Source organism: Clupea harengus, chromosome 11, assembly GCF_900700415.2.
Source record: "Clupea harengus chromosome 11, Ch_v2.0.2, whole genome shotgun sequence".
NCBI classification, from domain to species: Eukaryota; Metazoa; Chordata; class Actinopteri; order Clupeiformes; family Clupeidae; genus Clupea; species Clupea harengus.
Genome location: NC_045162.1, coordinates 26,935,940 through 26,953,439, shown reverse-complemented (window position 1 = coordinate 26,953,439; position 17,500 = coordinate 26,935,940). Strand labels below are relative to the sequence as shown.

The window sequence follows — 17,500 nt, the reverse complement described above, 5'->3', positions numbered from 1 at the left end:
TTCCGCGGGAGAGCGGGACAAACTGTCACATTACCTCAGGTAGCCCGCAGGAACGCCCTTGAACACATAGCTGCTTAAATTCTGCCTAAATGCTGGTGTCAAAATGAATAGGGTCAAGGGGTATTTGAGATGTGTAAAAGCCCTGGAAAATGTGCCTAAATGGGTTGAGGAAAACCAAACACAACCAAAACCACCATGTTCATTCTAACACTAAACAGCCTGTTAGCTATGTAGACCCAACCTTCTGAGAAGTTTACAAGTGACAGCGTTTCAGGTTAGCGTTTTGTGAACGTGGAGTTGCGCGCACACTTAGTTTGTTAGCAAGAGGCAGGCTTTTGTGTTGCTTCTCATTATGGGTAGCTTTCGCATTAACCTCGAGCGCGCTCGCAAAAACTCAACAATGGCCCCAAAATCACCTGAGTGATGAGGAAGGTGGTGGTGGCGGGGAAGGCTTGGTCGAGGCGTGGTCCCCGCGATCTCCACCGCCATCACCACCACCACCACCGCAGCCCCCCATGACCAAGATTAATGAACCTCAGATTGGTTTTAATTAGCACAGCTGTGGTCATCCATTATAGACCCCCCCCTTCGCACCCCCTCACCACCCCTCCACTCTCTTACACCCCCACCCCCACCCCCACCCCAATACAAATATTGTTATATTTGGGAAAATTCTTGATTTATTTCATTCTGGAGGCCGGCAGATTTAGACGAATGAGTTCCCGTCATGGACAATGGTGGAGGTTTTTTTTTTTTTCTTTCAGAAGGGGATGTTTGTGTGTGTGTGTGTGTGTGTGTGGACTGTGTCTGTGGGGGGGGGGGGTTGAGGGGGGGGGGTTGGCGATGAGGGTAATAAGATCAGCTGCTGGGAAAAAGACTTTTATTATGTAGGACATAATCATAAGCCGGAGTGGGACTCCACTCTCTTTGGCCGCGCCACCTTACGCTAAAGAGTGGGGCTGTTTAATATGATCCTTGTGTCATAACAGCATGATGGAGGGTTCTCTTAATAGGACCAACAGCCCAGGAGTCATGTAGGGGGGGGGAGGGGGGTGCTGTGAACCATGCTAGGAGACACACACACAGGGTAAAGGTTGGGGGGGGGGGGGGGGGGGGGTGAGATGGGAGCAGAAAGCAGGGAGATGAGAGTGGGGCAGGTCTTCAGGGACTGAGCAGTAGAGTACAGAGATCAGATCAAACAAGGGACCCTTGTCTCAGACTGGGGTGTGTTAACTAGCCTCTGTATATCATTTGAAAACCACAAATAAAACTCATCAAGTATGCGCTCACAATTAGAAAAACAGAATGAGTTATTTTTGCTCTAGTTTTCTAATGAATGGTTGATGTTTTCGTTTTTTTTTTTTTTTCTCTTTTGTTAATGGAGGGGGTCATAGACTCATCCAGCGATCCAGATATTGTTGATTTCTTCACCTCTCTCCAGTACGCAGTCCCTGTGAGATGGTCTTACGGTAGGTAGTGTGAGCAGATTGCCGCACCGTTTAATGAATGGAAGCAAAGTCCAGAGCCACTTGCATGCTTAAAACTAAGCCAACCTTTACACACAAATGCATTTGTCACAGTGCTTCAGGCAGCCCAAAGTACTTTGCATTTGTAACTCCAATTTGTACAGGGCCAAGTGACTGTTTTCCTGTCATACGCTCATATCTCTCCAAAATACTATCTCTCCCCTTCACCCTCTCTCTCTCTCTCTCTCTCTTTTTTTCCCGCTCTGTCTCTTTCTCTCTGAGCTCGCAGTGTCTCAAAATCAAATAGCATTGTCTCAGCACGATTGTTTGCGGAACAATTTGCCGAGACGTAAATAAAAATGGAATAATTTAGTCACCGGGGGGGGATGCTTCAAATCCTTGTGAGAATTTAATTTCTCACCCTCCTCCTCTATTCCGCAGTGAAAGAGATTAAATAACGCTCCTCCTGGATGGGGATCTCTTCCTTTTTTTATCCCAAACGAGAGAAGCGATAGTGTATTGTTTAATTGTATAATGGCGTTTGGTTGTTTACAACGGCAGAGCAGGACAACAACAGAGAGCCTTAAGCAGAAGAGGATCGTATTCTTATTTCAACCTCTGCTGAAGTGGAAATCTATTGCGTTCCTTTCTGTGCTCCTCCTCCCAGAGCTGGGGTGGTTGCAAACGCATCCATTTGCCCTTTGACCTTGTTTGGGGGCAAAGAAGCGTATACATTTTTAATGCAGCCCTCCCCTTCCCTCCCACACACACGCGCACACACACGCACGCACACGCACGCACACACACTCAAACACAGACACACACCCATAGACAAATGCACACGTGCACACAGACAATTCCACACAGTGAAACGGCACCAAACAGAAATAATGTTTTAAATGCAATCATTGTCATGCCCCAACAATGTCATTTATCAAGGGAGCATTTGGGACTGTATAATAAGTTTCACATTATTAATACAATTTTTCATCCTGTGTCAGGCCAATCTGATTTATGGCCTGTGTGTGATCTAAGGTGATCATTGAATTAGAATTCCAGTAATAAGGCAGAGAGAAAGAGGGGGCCAGGCCAGAGTCCGTGCATCCCCACACACACACACACACACACACACACACACACACACACACACACACGCACACGCAGACACACACACACACACACGCACACACACACACACACACACACACACGCACACGCACACGCAGACACACACGCAGACACACACACACGTACACATCCACACACACACACGCACACACACACACACGCACACACACACACACACACGCATTCACACATACAGCCACACAAAAATACACTTAACCCACCTCAACATGGTCTGAGCACACACACATGTAACCTTATCAGACACACAAGCAAACACACATGCACTCCCTCACACACATAGACACATGCACTTAACCCCCCCCCCCCCTCTCCCCATCAACATGGCCTGAACACACACTCTAACAAAACCTTACAACCTCTCACACACACACACTCACACACACTCACATACAGCCCTCCCCTTCACCCCCCACACCTCACCCCCTTCCATTACGCGCTCTCTGATTTGCTACCAAGCCAATTTACTAAACAACCGTAGGCTAAAATAGAGGAGCCTGCCTAATTTGCAAAACAAAAAAAAAAAAAGAAAGAAAGAAAAGAGAGAGAGAGAGAGACCTCTGTTAATTAGATAACGGATAAAGCTCATTATTTTAAAATGATATTGAGCCAAAAGTAAATATGGTGGCCCTTCCCTCACGCGCATGTGGTAAATGTGAAGGGAAGGGCGACGTGGCAGGCCAGATGATTTACCGTGGCTCGGCCCGCTGATGCATAGACTTTACTTTTTATTAAGTGAGCGTCGTCACGGTCACAGCTTCAGTAATTTCCCTATGCATGTACTTATGTGTGTGCGTGTGTGTGTGTGTGTGTGTGTGTGTGTCTGCGTATGTGTGTGTGTAATCAAAATCCATATTGCAGCATCGCCAGCCTTCCACATGTAGCTCATGGCTTTGAGCTTCTAGAGCATTCTCACACACATTTGCAAACACATGCATACATACACACGTGCACACACAAACAAACAGCTATCACACACACACACTCTCACTTACACCAACCTCCTTGTCCTAATCACGTTTACCAGCAAAAAGTCAAATACTCATATAGGTATAACAACATAGGTTATGGGAGCAAAAAAAAGAGAACTATTTGGCATTATGAAAGGAACCTCGACTCCGTGCGATATTAGCCTCTCTCATTCCGACTAATCCTATTTGCCCGTCTACTGCTCTGTGCTGGGTGATCTGTGCCATGCATCATCCCATTCTCCTCCGTTTGTACCAGTGCTGTGCCATCTCACTCATCGCCACGGTAATCAGGTTCTGCAGTCTGTTTGCTTCATCTGGAGGGTGTGTGTGTGTGTGTGTGTGTGTGTGTGTGTGTGTGTGTGTGTGTGTGTGTGTGAATGTTTCTCCTCTCTGCCTCAGTGGTGCTAATACCAGCAGGGATTTGAGACCTAAGAGGCGAACGGCCCCGGTGCTGTCTGTTTCCCTTTAGAACAGCCGTCTCGAAGTCATAATACGCTCATGTTTTAGTCGTTTGATTTGAGCGTAAGAATGCCATGGTGGACGACTCCGAGCTCGCTAACACGTCCTCGTGCTCGCAAGTGTGGGACATCCATTCTGTTCCTCTTAGGTTTTTGCTCACCTGATCACTTTTCGACATCACCCATTCGTCCCATCTGTACGCAATCCGTACGCTCGTCCGTACGCAAGGTTAGAGTTTCCCGAGAGCACCAAGTAGCCACAAAGCCAAACAGAGGTATTTCTCCTTTGTGTAGACGCGGCTGGCAGGTGAGATTAATGAAATTCTGGAGCACTAATGTGATTTACGACGTGCTAATGTGTGCTGATATTAGAGAATGAAAAAAAAAATGGTCACAGATACCCTAGGAGCTGGTGTATTTAGGGTCCTCTATCCACCCTGTCTCCGATAAAAAAGCACCTCGCGCTTCTTTCGTGAGTTATTGTTGCAGATATTCATATTGATAGTAATTCTTTCAGACGCAATTTAAGAGCCTGCAATATATAAATATGTAGATATTGTTAATTTTTTCGACTAGGGGGCCTTTCGGACAGACGTGATTAGGAGGCATTAAATACAAAAGTTTTTGGACAGCGAGCGTCTTGCGTACTTTTTTAAGTGCTTCCGTTCGTACGAGAGGGGGAAAAGTGGCCAGTAGTGACCTAGCAAGAGACAAATCAAGCGTGTTTGGGAGGGGGGGTCGCGGAGAGCCAAGAGTGGCGGTAGAGCACGGGACCATCTCACCTGCCAGCTTTTGATTTGTGATTTTTGATTTAATCGGATCCATTAAACCCATAAATTAGCTGTGTTCAACTCAACACCCCCTGCCCCCTGCCCCCCACCCATCGTTACACATGCTTTTGGACCCAGAGTTAAGTGGAGGTTGGGGGGGGGGGGGGGGGGGAGGGTTGGATGTGGGAAGAGATGCCCGAGAGAGGAACACTCTACGCACTCTCCCCGTGAAAACCTCCCTGACCTCTGCCTTGCTTTCAGCACATCTGAAACTTTAATTCCCCATCTCCACAGAAGTCTTTAGATTTGAGTGTGTGTGTGTGTGTGTGTGTGTGTGTGTGTGTGTGTGTGTGTGTGTGTGTGTGTGTGTGTGTGTATATGTGTGTGTGTGTGTGCATTTGAGCCTTTATGTCTCAGAGCGGGCCTGCTTGCTGTGTGTGTTGAGATAGCTCACGCTGTATGTTTTGTTTGTTTCTAGCTGTGTTTTGAATGATTGTCCAAACTAAAACAGGGCAATAACGGGGTGCTGCTCCCCAGGACCTGAGCCCTGTGCCTCCATACACTCCTTCACCCTCCCCCTTCTCTCTCCTTCTCTCTCTTTCTCTCCCCCTTCTCTCTCTCTTTCTCTCTCTCTCTCTCTCTCCAGCTACCTTCCTCCCCCTGCTCCCCCTCCCCTTAAGTTATGGATGGAATAACAGTGGAACAATATTAAGATAACATTTCCTGATTGTTTGTCAGGCACGGGCGCTGCTTTCATCACACTCACCGTATTCATTAAATTGACAATTTGTATTTGCCCTACAGCGGGATAAATAGCAGTTTATCTGATGTACGTTGTCTCTTATTTATTTATTTATTTATTTCATTATCGCGGCTTCTCCCAGGATGGAGGGGGAATTTAAATCCTCGGCAGCTGTGAGTTGAGTGCCGATGTGGTGCGCTGCTGTGTTGCTCATGTTGACCAGGTCCTGTTTTATTTGTATTTTTTTGTTTCGAAGCGAGGTCTTCTGTTTGTGCTTTGTCTGTATTTATTTTTACAGTCTCGCTTTCACTGGCTTTTTTTTTGTTGTTCTTTTTATGTTCACACATGAGGCAAGAGGAGTTGAGTAGGAGGAAGGCAGATTATGTCATTCCTCGGGTGAAACACAGGCCATTAAACACCAGTGGACAGAGCCCCATTTCAAACTCTTCCTTTTGCAAACCATTAGCGCCGGAGTGACCATTTTGTGGCACCATTGTTTGTTTCGTTTTTTTTTTTTCACTCGCCCGACGAGGTTGTCATCACTCGCGTTTTGGGCCTGCGCTAATGAAAAGTAATGGAGTTAGGCCCTAACAAAAGACCACAGGAAGTACTGGTTCATGCCACCCAGCCCAACCCAACTCGCACGTACCAACAACAGATCCAATCTCGCCCTTTTTGTTTTCATTAATGTCGACTCTAATAGAATTTGGATCGACTGCCGGGTGTTGCAACCGTGTCTCACGCCCAGCATTTTCGCCGGCTCCTTGGACCCGATCTGACAGGTTGGAAGTCATTGTCTGTCGGGGGCCGGTAATGTCGGAGTGGGTCGAGCCGTCGGCGCCGTCATTTAATCTTCATTCCGTTCATTTAGTCCAAACCGGGATGGATGGATGTTGCCGGTGTGGAGTGGAGCGCCCAAAGACTGTCGCAATAAGGAACGACCAAGGAGATAAAGAGTAAGAGAGAGAGAGGGAGAAAAGATGGAAGGTTAAATGAAAGGAGAGAGGAGGAACTGCAAGAGAGGCTAGGATGGATAAAGAGACTGAGTAGAGAAAGAGAAAGTGTGTGTGTCTGTGTGTCTGTGTCTGTGTGTGTGTGTGTGTGTGTGTGTGTGTGTGTGTGTGTGTGTGTGTGTGCGCGTGGAAATTGGAGGATGATGCGTATCACAGAGGAAGACAGAGATACAGAGGGACAGAGAGGAGTCAAATAGATAGAGTCTGTGAATAAGAGAGAAGGGGAGAGATGGAGCTGGAGTGAACTGATGGACAGTATCTATTTAAATCCTACAGTGTCACGCACGTCTCGCTCCCTCCAGGTATGTTCTCTCGCACTCTCTCTTTTCCACGTGAAAATGCCCTCCTGACAGCTGCTCATAAAGTATATATACACACACACACACACACTCTCTCTCTCTCTCTCAGATCTTTCCATCACTAAGTAAACATCAATGCTCACTTTGAAGCTTTCTCTTCAAGTCAGTTTGGCTGGAGGCAAGACCTGGCTTTTCTCTCACATTCTGAGTCATAGCTTTGGATGTTGTGCAGTTACGCCTCTCCGTCTACATAACTTTCACTTTCTTTCTCCCTCTGGAAAGTCACCCCTATGAGATCAAGTAAGGGGATGGCAGCAGTGCAAAGGCCTTGGTCACCGCTGAAGCACCACAAACAATGGCTCCTGTCTAGCTGAATGACCTTGTAAATGGCAGGGCTAAAAGACCTTGTAAAGACCTGGTGTGTGTGTGTGTGTGACCTGAACTCAGAGTACCGGTTACCTTCGAAAGACTGTGCCTTTCACATTCATAGAAGCACAGGTTATTGAAACATTCAGTACGACTCAGACATTCAGACTGCAACCACATTTTATTGAGCGATCCTTACATATGGGTTACCTGTGGGTTACAAAACAACTATGTTACATAATATCTCTCTCTCTCTCTCTCTCTCACTCTCTGGGCCTTAATTTCGTTGACACCCCGAGCGAAGCACCAAGCAAAGCAGCGCGCAAAACACCTACAAAACAGCGAGCAAAACAGCGAGCAAAGCAGTGCGCAAAGCAAAGCCCGTCACACATGAACATGCAGCGTCTGGGAGCGCTGCCCTGCCCTGACCCACCTATGCTTGCACTTAGGGTCTTGCTCATGGTATTAAATTAGCAAAATGATTTTGTCAAGTTATTCACTTAGCTTTAGTTTATGTGCCGTGGACTTTGCTTGTTGCTTTTCTCGCTGCCCGCTAATGATATTAGGGCCCTCTGTCTTTCTCCATTACTCTGCTTTACTCTCTGCCTGTCTGTCGGTCTGTCCGTTTCTCTCTCTCTCTCTGTGTCTCACACACACACACACACACACACACACACACACACACACACACACACACACACACACACACACACACACACACACAGACACACAGGCCAGATCAGATCAGATCAGAGTGACCCTGTGGTCACTACAGCCACTTGGGTGCGGCAGTGCAGAAAAGTACCTGATCTGTTTCCTTGGGCAGATCAAACTTGGGGCCTCCCTGCCAAACCCATAACGGATATCACCTCCTCCAAAAGATCTTTGCTATTCATCACCTGCCTCTTTCCGCACACATTACTGTGCAGAAGAATAATATATGGAGGGAAAACAAGCCGTAATTATATAATGGTAATTATCAAGTAATAAGGCAGTACTGTGCTAGCGGGAGTTCGTACCACCTGGCTGTTTGAAACTCCACACTTGCCGTCAATCACTGCCTCAGTCTCACAGAGTTATTACCTGGAGGATCAGAGGAGAGAAAGATGGAGCGGAGAGAGAGACAGAGTCTGGAGGAGGGGGAGGGAGAGAAAGAAGAAGAAAGAAAAAAAAAAAAAAACAGATCAAGATTGAAATCCCCAGCTGTAATTAAGATCCAGAGAATTAGTGTTAATTTGGCGGCTGCGGGACTGTGATGAGCAGCAACAATAACAAGAATAAACGCGATCGTAATTGCGTCTAACAAAGGCGGCTTTTCAGAGACATTGTTCGTGACAGCTCTCTCTCTTCCCATCTCTCGCTCTCTTTTTTTCTCTCTTTCTTTCTTTCTGTCCGTCTGTCTGCCTCCAACCCTCACATTCTCCCTCTTGTCTGTCTTTTTTCTTCTCTCTTCTCTCTTGCCGTGCAGCGCGGAGCATCTCCTAGGCATGTGGAGAGGGCCCATATGCATATGTATGCGCTCGACGCTCCACTGTGGATGGTGAGGAGATCTGACACAGAAAGACAGGATGAGAGTGCCTCATCTGATCCCATAAAAACATATTAAAACCTCCTCTCATCTTCTCAAAGGTCCCGTCGATTCAGGTGGAAAAGCGAGGGGCTCCCGCTCGCCCCCCCGACACAGCCAAAAAAAAAAAAAAAAAGAAGAAAAAAAAAAGAGAAAGAAAGACACATGAGGGGCCTCAGGCAGCGGGAGACGTGCGCGATCACATATTTGATAAGCAGTCAGGCCCGATTAGCTCGCAAAAGGAAGCAGGAAGTGGCACGCATAACGCAACAATAAGAGATAGCATCTCCTCACTCATCTTATTTACTTCTGCCTGTTTCATCAGTGGCAAGGACTTTCAGAAATACACAACCTGGCCTGAGCGCTACCATGGTTACATGCCTGTCACAGCACTCAATGTTTGAAGGTGGAATCCTCGGTGCCTTTGAAAGCTAGATGTTTTTTTCTTTTTCTTTTTTTTTTCCGTTATTCTTCTGCTTCAAATTCATGCTCAGCCTTCATGAAGAAAAGTAGTGTTGATCGGGACCATCACATATTTGTTCTTCATTCACGCTCGTATCTCTTTTCTGGCGACTGCGTCTTGGCATTGAAGTCATGAATTCTTCACCCCGGGGATGGTAACGTATGCTACACGAAGCTAGCGGCCGATATTTTGTGCAGGTGAACATCACAGAGGTTGATGCGAAACAGATACACTTGTGATTAAGTGAGGCAGTCAGTCTCTCGCCCCTAAAATAGCATGTTCCCGCACAAGACAAATGTTGATCCGAACCTGACTTCATTTGTTTGTGTCTCGGAGAACAGCGGCTCCGGCGCAGGGGCTCCAAGGGTTCACTTTCTCTACTTGGCACATATTCGGAGGCATATAGATCACTCGTAAGCGTTCATATTTATTTAACAATTAAACCCATAACCAAAAAAAAAATGCCGCTTCTGGCTTTTCTCCCGACCAAAAGCCTGTGTCGTTTTTTTGAGGTCTAGGACAGGAGGTACGTGACCCCCTGCTGGGCTGTTGAGTCAGAGAGACGCCCAGCAAAAACAAAATGGAGTTTCCCATGAGAGTGGACAGTGTGGCCGCTCCTGACTGCTCCGGACTGCTCCGGACTGCTCCTGACCACTGTGATGGGTTGGGTCAGACTCACCACCGGCCTGTAGAACAGAGCAGGAGGCAGATAGAAGAGTTAGATGGAGAGAGAGAGAGAGAGAGAAGGGACGGGAATAGAACACGATTGAGGTATAATAGAGAGACACGAGAGATTTCCACAAAGTGGGATACGTAAGAGAAATGAAGGAACTCAAACCAGCCTTAAGGAGGAGATAGTAGCATGCGAGTAAAGAGAGAGAGAGAGAGAGAGAGAGAGAGAGAGAGAGGAAGAGAGAAAGAAAGAAAGAGAGAGAGAGAGAGGCTGAGGGACTGTGCAGGATCCAGAGTAGTCTGTGTCCGTGTGTGTGTGTGTGTCTGTGGGGGGGGGGGGGGGGGGGGGGGGGGGGGGGGTAACCTGTGGATAGCTTTTCATTTAGCCTCTGTCCCTGACAGGCGTGGATAAGTGGTGTGGGACCCCTGCACAGGTGAAATCTATTCCTCCCCACTGGCCTGAGGGGGGGTGGAGGGGGGGTGAATGGACTGGGGGGGGCGGAGGGGGGGTGAATGGACTGTAACAGAATTTCTTCAGCCCTCTGGGCCCCGCGCAAAGCAGAGAATAAATGGTGGAGGTGGCAGGCCTGGACAGAAAAATCAATGCCTGCTTATACAGACATGACACGCCGGCAGCCCTGGCAATCTGTGTGTGTGTGTGTGTGTGTGTGTGTGTGTGTGTGGTGTGTGTGTGTGTGTGTGTGTGTGTGTGTGGGGTTTGTGCTCCTCTCTTCTCAGGCTGCTGCTGCTGGGATTTCTACCTCTTACCTGAGCTCTGGGACCTGTAAATAACTCCTGCTCTCTTTTTTTTTTTTGGTTGTTTCCTCCATCCTCTCTTTTCATCCTCCTTCCTGTCCTCTGTCTCCCTCTCTCTTGTTCTCTCTTTCTTGCTCTCTCCAGGAAGTACGAGTGTGACCTGTGTGACCGCTCGTTCAGTGAGCGCTGGGCCTTGAACAACCACATGAAGCTGCACACGGGGGACAAGCCTTTCAAGTGCGCCTGGCCCTCTTGCCACTACGCCTTCCTCACCCTCTCCGCCATGAAGGACCACTACCGCACCCACACAGGTACACACACACACACACACACACACACACACACACACACACACACACACACACACACACACACACACACACACACACGCACACTGCCTCCATAAAAACATTTCTTAATTTGAAAAAAGCCTAACCCTAACGTCCCAAGACTTTCCTCTTTTGTGCACACTCGGGCATTGACAGTTGACCGTGGGTTATTTAAGAATATGGTCAAATAAAAAGCACAATAAACAGCTTGCTTTTGTTTAATTAAAAACATCTCCTTGATGTAGAAAATACAATGTTTCCAAAATGACCCCCCCCCCCCCCCCCCACCTCACCCAAGTACGTCCAGCACACTGTGACCTTCATATGACCTCTTCAACCTGACCTCACACTGCACCTGCCTTTCCCTTTGGAGTGTTTATCGCTGTCCTAGTCTGCCTCGGACTGCCTCTCAACCTTGTCCAGGTTGACTCCTGACAGTCTCCCACCCTCAGACCTCCCCCCTTCCAAGACACTTACACTAATTGGCTTTTGAGAGCACTCCTCTCCACACACACACACACACACACACCCCCCATCCCCAAGTAATGTCATGGTGACCTGGCTGAGAGGTCACTCGGGGTCACCTGCTCTGTCACTGACAAGACGGGCGAGTTGCATCCACTTCCTTAAAGATCAATACTTAACCTTAAGCATTATCATGTCGGCCAAATGTATACATGCTCTCCCCAAAGGACGCAGGTCATCGCCGCGGCTTTAATTGGTTTACTTGAATACACTTAGTCAAGGTTCGCGGTTAGCCGGGGCCCCCTGTGTCTAGGTTTCCGTAAATTTCCCTGGGTGCCGCTCTCTGGGATGCACTTCTAAGTGAGGCCTCTGCTCTGACAGTTTGACGGAGCGTTTTATAGGGAATATACCATCCGTCTGCGAAGCCTGTGGTGCAAGGCCGCGCGGCTGTGTGAATGTTATTTTAAATGTGTTTGAACAGTGATGTAACACCAAGGCGCCCACTAACATAATTAGGCCTTTTATTTTCATTTGTTTCCAGCTCCATCATTCACCATCACGGGGCGTCTGTCGCAACCGAGCGGGAGCATTACCTGCCGAGAGAGAGAGGGAGAAAGGGGGGGGGGTGAAGGGTGCGATGGAGGGGTGGAGAGAGGGAGGGGTGGGTGAAGGAGTGGGATGGGAGAGGCAGAGAGAGACTAATTGTTCGGATTAGTCAACCCCGAAAAGAGCTACCCCAAGACGGCAATCCATGATGCAACATGATTTTTTTTATGTTATTTATTTATTTATTTATTTATTTATTTCCATAATGGACGGAGTCAGACGGGGAGGAAGAGCATTTGCAACATTACTGCAATCACATTCCGCAAATAAATAAAAAAAAAGCGAGCCTGACACTCTGTAAAATATGATCTGTTTGTTCGCGTGTGTGATGACTTTAAATGGTACAAACGAGGCCTCTCTAAAGTGTGGGCACCTCTAATTATGAAAGTAGCAGAGAAAGTGGAGGCGGAAGTAAAGCCCCTCCTGTGAATATATAGATAGGGCCATAATTATTATGAATGAACACGGGCACCTCCCCACGCTGATGCTGCTGCTTGTGTGCCTACATGTACGTATATGTGTGTGTGTGTGTTTTGGCATGCAGTAGCGGTGCGGAGCGAGACCCTGTAGTGAGTGACTGAAATGACACTCTCTCTCTCTCTCGAGGAGTGAAAGAAGTCCACGCCACGCACTCCTCCTCTCCCAATTTTGGTGAGACGATGGGTGTTATTCATTCATGTGACCCCACGCTTTTAAAAGCCTTGTGGATGTGATTAATCTGTATTCCCCCGTTGCCACGATTTCCACTGAAGTTAAATCACACAATATTCATCCCTTTGAGGGCCTAAAGACTGCAGTTTATTAAGACGGGTAAGCATTTTACCTATTGTTGCGCCATTATATTATGCCTCTTCTGTTCAATTTGGAGTCCCCAAAAATGTAGCTTTATTGACTGTAATACTCTGAGCAGGATGTTGCCTGCAGCTTAGTGCGTGAGGGGCTGCTGAGCACTGAAATTGCTATAAACCTGAGTTATCACTATCTACATTCATCTCGTTTCTTTTGTGTTTTAGTCTTCTCGTTAGACGTTTATGGGTAGCAGGGAAGGTCTGCTCGTAATTTAGCGAGGGGATAAGGCTCCAAATTAGCGATCTTTAGCATTGGCGCGTCGCAGCGGCAGTCATGCAGTGGTTTCATGCTCTCTGAGTCGTCGTTGTTGCGGCTTGATTGGTGTGTTTTTTATGCTAATCTCCCCGCTCACATCTTGTTGTGCCGCGACGACGAAGAGGAGGAGGAGGAGGGGCCCCCCGTCAGCCGCCAGGGTCGTTTGTAACATCTGATGTATGGGCCAGTCGGATAAATAAATAAATCAAAAACGTCCGACCCACCCTGGACTTTTCCAAAGCTGCTCTGCAGGGGGAAAAAAACCTGCGCCCCACGACAGAGGCACAATTGATTTCCTCATTGCCTCAGTTTGTCGCTTAATCTGGCGATATGCTGATAAATCTTCGCACTTTGTCAATTAATTTCCCTGAAAAATGAGGCCCAAAATGGCGTGCACATCAATACAGTGGTGGATTCCGTGTCAAAAATTAAGCGGTAAAATTAATTGCCCTCCTATCCGCTCCTGCTAAAACATAACTAATGAGGGAGGCAATTATAGCTGCATGCAGACTCCTCCAGGGTTATTTAAAAACACACACACACACACACACACACACACACACACACATGCATGAACACACAGTCTCTCTCTCACACACACACACACACACACTTGCACACATCTGCAATAGTATCTAGATGGACAAAAACAGAGATGACTTTATGTATGGCAGCTCATTTTATAAGCTTTGTTCCTCTAGTCTCAGTTCCTTCCTCTGTTGTTTTTCCCCATTGTTAAGAGAGAGTTTAGTAGTGTTTGGACATGAGACAGAAGGACATCGCTAGGCCCATAGCATATCTTAGCCTTTAGCTTAGCTAGCATAGCGGGTGAGGAACATAGATCACTAATCTGTTCCACCTCTTCCCTCTGTGGTGGTCGGGCTGCTCAGGCCTTTGTGTTCAGGCTCAGAGTCTCAGTTAGAGGGAGAGATAAAGAGAGAGCCCGAGAAAGGAGACGGGAGAACAGGGAGAGACAAGGAAGAGTGGGACAGAGGGGATAAATGGAAAAGGAGGAGGAAAAAAGAGAACAATTAGGAGTGAAATAGTCACAGAGGAGAGAAGACCGGTAGAGAGAGAGAGAGAAAAACTGTGAAAATGGCAAGTGTGTGAGAGAGAGAGAGAGAGAGAGAGAGAAGAGAGAGAGAGAGAGAGAGAGAGGGAGAGAGAGAGAGAGAGAGAGAGAGAGAGAGAGAGACTTCTTGGAGGGCTCAGGCCTCTTCAGCCCCACTACAGACAGTGCTATGTCTCTCCTCAGCCTCTCTCTCTCTCTCTCTCTGACTGTGTGTCTCTCGCCCTCCTGGTTGCTGACAGGCCCCACGTCACTCTGGGTTGGGTTGGGTAAGGGGTGGCGTGGGTGGCGTGGGAGGGGTGGGGTGCGGTGGGGTGGGGTTGGGTTGGCAGTGGCGGCGGCCATCGAGCGGCAGATGAAAAGCACGCGTGTAATTTATCGCCAGCATTTCCTCCCCAAGAATAATTGTGGCGAGCGCGGCCGGGCGCGGGGGGATCGATGCGTATGGATTTTTCTGCGGTGGGGGTCTTGTAGCGCGGGGCGTAATGAGAGATGGAAGGGCGACAGGCGACTTGGGAGGGAGAGGGTTGAGGGGTGGTTGCTGTGTGTGTGTGTGTGTGTGTGTGTGTGTGTGTGTGTGTGTGTGTGTGTGTGTGTGTGTGTGGGGTGGGGTGGGATCACTGAGAGGATTTAGCAGCTGTGTGATCAGACAGAGACTAAAATGAAGAGGAGCAGACTTCAGGTGGTCACCATGCTAACTGGGGAAAGGTGGAGCTGGTTCGCACAGCGGTCCCGGCAGGTGAAAAGAGGGGCCGTGCTGGCGGGTGGGAAGGGGGGAGGGGGGGGGGCGGGGGAGGGGGCACCATGTCGCAACGCTGGTGGACATTTCTGGGCCACCCTGCACGGTTGTTTCCAGGTCTCCTTGTTTGTGTGTCGGTTACTTCATTCATTTATTTATTTATTTATTTACTGTTTGTCTATTTGTGTTCACTGAGTGGGCCACACACACATGTACACGCACAAACACACAGAACAAGCTTCCTCGGGAGAAGAGAGACTTCCTCTAATTTCCGCCCTCTCAGCCAGAAAAAAGGGGGTGAATTTTTCTGTGTTTTAGATTGAACGGACAAGGTCACTGCCTCCCGTCCGGGGACCGTCCCTGTCTCGGTGACCAGGTGGCTTAACCTTCAGCCAAAATATCCCACACCCCGCCCAAATCAGGCATCTACAACCTCCCCCCCCCCCCCCCCCCTCCAAAAAAAAAGTGAAACTAACAAAAGTACGCCTAAAAGTCAAAGACGAGCAGCCCCCAAACACCCCCCGACTTTTTAGTGCACTCGCAGGGAAAAAAAACGGAAAAACACACACAGAGCTTGTTACAATCCTCTCTCTTTCTTCTCCTCTCCCTCTCTCCTCGTTCCTCCCCACTCGTTCCTCCCCACTTCAGTGGCGCTGCATTAAAACACATTACCCACAGCAGAATGGCTTTGAGAGGCTGTGATAAGCCTGGCGCCGCTCCTCATCCTTTACTGTCTCCAAGGAGCCGCCGAGAGCCGAGAGCCGGGTGCCGTTAGCACTGGAGGAGTCTGCTCACCCCCCGAATGGAAATCATCACATTATCTACCCCCACCCTCACCACCCTCACCACCCTCACCCACCACCACCCTCCCTCTGCTTGAGAAGTTGTTGCTGCCTCCTTGGCAGATGCCGCCGCGCGTTATTGACACGTTGTAAATGTGAAGGGGAAATAAAAACCTGCGATTGAAATGGTGATCTTTTTCGGAACGGACTAATATGAGAGGTGTGTGTGTGTGTCTGTCTGAGTGCGTCGGTGTGTGTTTTGTATCAGTGTGGTTTCATGTGTTTAAAACTAATGGTGGGTGTTCGTTTCTGATTGTTACATAGCCGCGTGAAGCCGTGTAATTTCTTTGAATGTCTTCTCACATCCGGGCCATGTGTGTGTGAGCGATTCTGTTTGTGTGTGTGTGTGTGTGTGTGTGTGTGTGTGTGTGTGTGTGTGTGTGTGTGTGCGGGTGCGGGCATGTACATCTATACGCGTGCGTCGGCCTTAGCATTTGTGTGTGTTTAAGCATCTGTGGCTCTGCCTGGAAGGTTGTGTGTGGTGTGGTGTGATGTGGTGTGGTGTGTGTGTGGTGTGTGTGTGCGCAGGCAGACGCGCCCACTGAACCGAGCTGTGTGTCCTGTCCTCAGTATTCTCTCTCGGTTGGAGGGATTGCCTGCCTCTCGCCGACTGGTGACCAGGTGTGCTCTTTCAGAGCCGTATCCTCCTCTTCATCACAGCCTTCCCGAAGCACCACTAGACACACACACCACACACACACACACACACACACACACACACACACACACACACACACACACACACACACACACACACACTCACTCTCACACACACTCACTCTCTCACACACACACACACACACACACACACACACACACACACACACACACACACACACACACACACACACACACACACACACACACACACACACACTCAGCACCACAGGCAGGAGGCTCATGAGATTCCTCTCAAGCAAGGAAAAGACATTACAACGTCCAAAGTCACAGCGATGAAATGTCCTTTAGTTCATATTTAGCCCATGCTCATGTATAAGTAGATCCCAGTACTTATAGTGTGGGAGAATGGTAGAGAGATCATGGTTCTGTAGTAAGTGTTTTCCATACACATGTATAAAGTAGATTGCAGTACCTATAGAGTGGGATTGATATCATGGTTCCATAGTTCCATAGCTCGTAAGTTCCGGGTCAAATAAACAGTTCTTTTAGTCAGGGCGACAGACAAGGAGACTGGAGGCGTCCGCCCTCAGCATTATTTGTGCTTTAGGAGAGTTGAACCAATGACCCCAATGACCCCAGCGACCCCAGCGACCCCAATGACCCCAGCGACGCCTGCTCCGCTGAGTAAGCCACGTTGATCTGTTCCAAAGCATCTTCATGCACACCCTGACCACGTGAAGCCCCCGCTCAAAAACACACGCCATCAGGAAAAACCATCAAGGGAGAGGTCACAGCAAGGTTATCAAGGTTGCAGGGGGAAAAAAAAAACTTCCTTCCAAAGGCCCACCCAGGACAAAAACTTTTTTTTACCTCTTAACCCCCCTCCTCACACACACACACACACACACACACACACACTCCCCTCATCTCTCCCAGGGAGGGAGCGGCTCATCAGGCCGTAATGACAGAGCCAGATGCAAGGGAGAGAGAGGAGATGCATAAAAAGCCGCTTGAGTGCTCTGTGCGAGCCCCATCT

The 17,500-nt window shown here is 48.5% G+C and overlaps 1 protein-coding gene across 1 annotated transcript in view; it reads left to right on the top strand.

The window, feature by feature from the left end:
* znf407 (zinc finger protein 407) overlaps positions 1-17,500 on the top strand; it is a 144,330-nt gene that overhangs the window by 74,968 nt on the left and 51,862 nt on the right. The window contains exon 5 of the mRNA XM_012820437.3: positions 10,834-11,000. Coding sequence (XP_012675891.2) covers positions 10,834-11,000 — 167 coding nt within the window. The remainder of the gene's footprint in view (positions 1-10,833; positions 11,001-17,500) is intronic.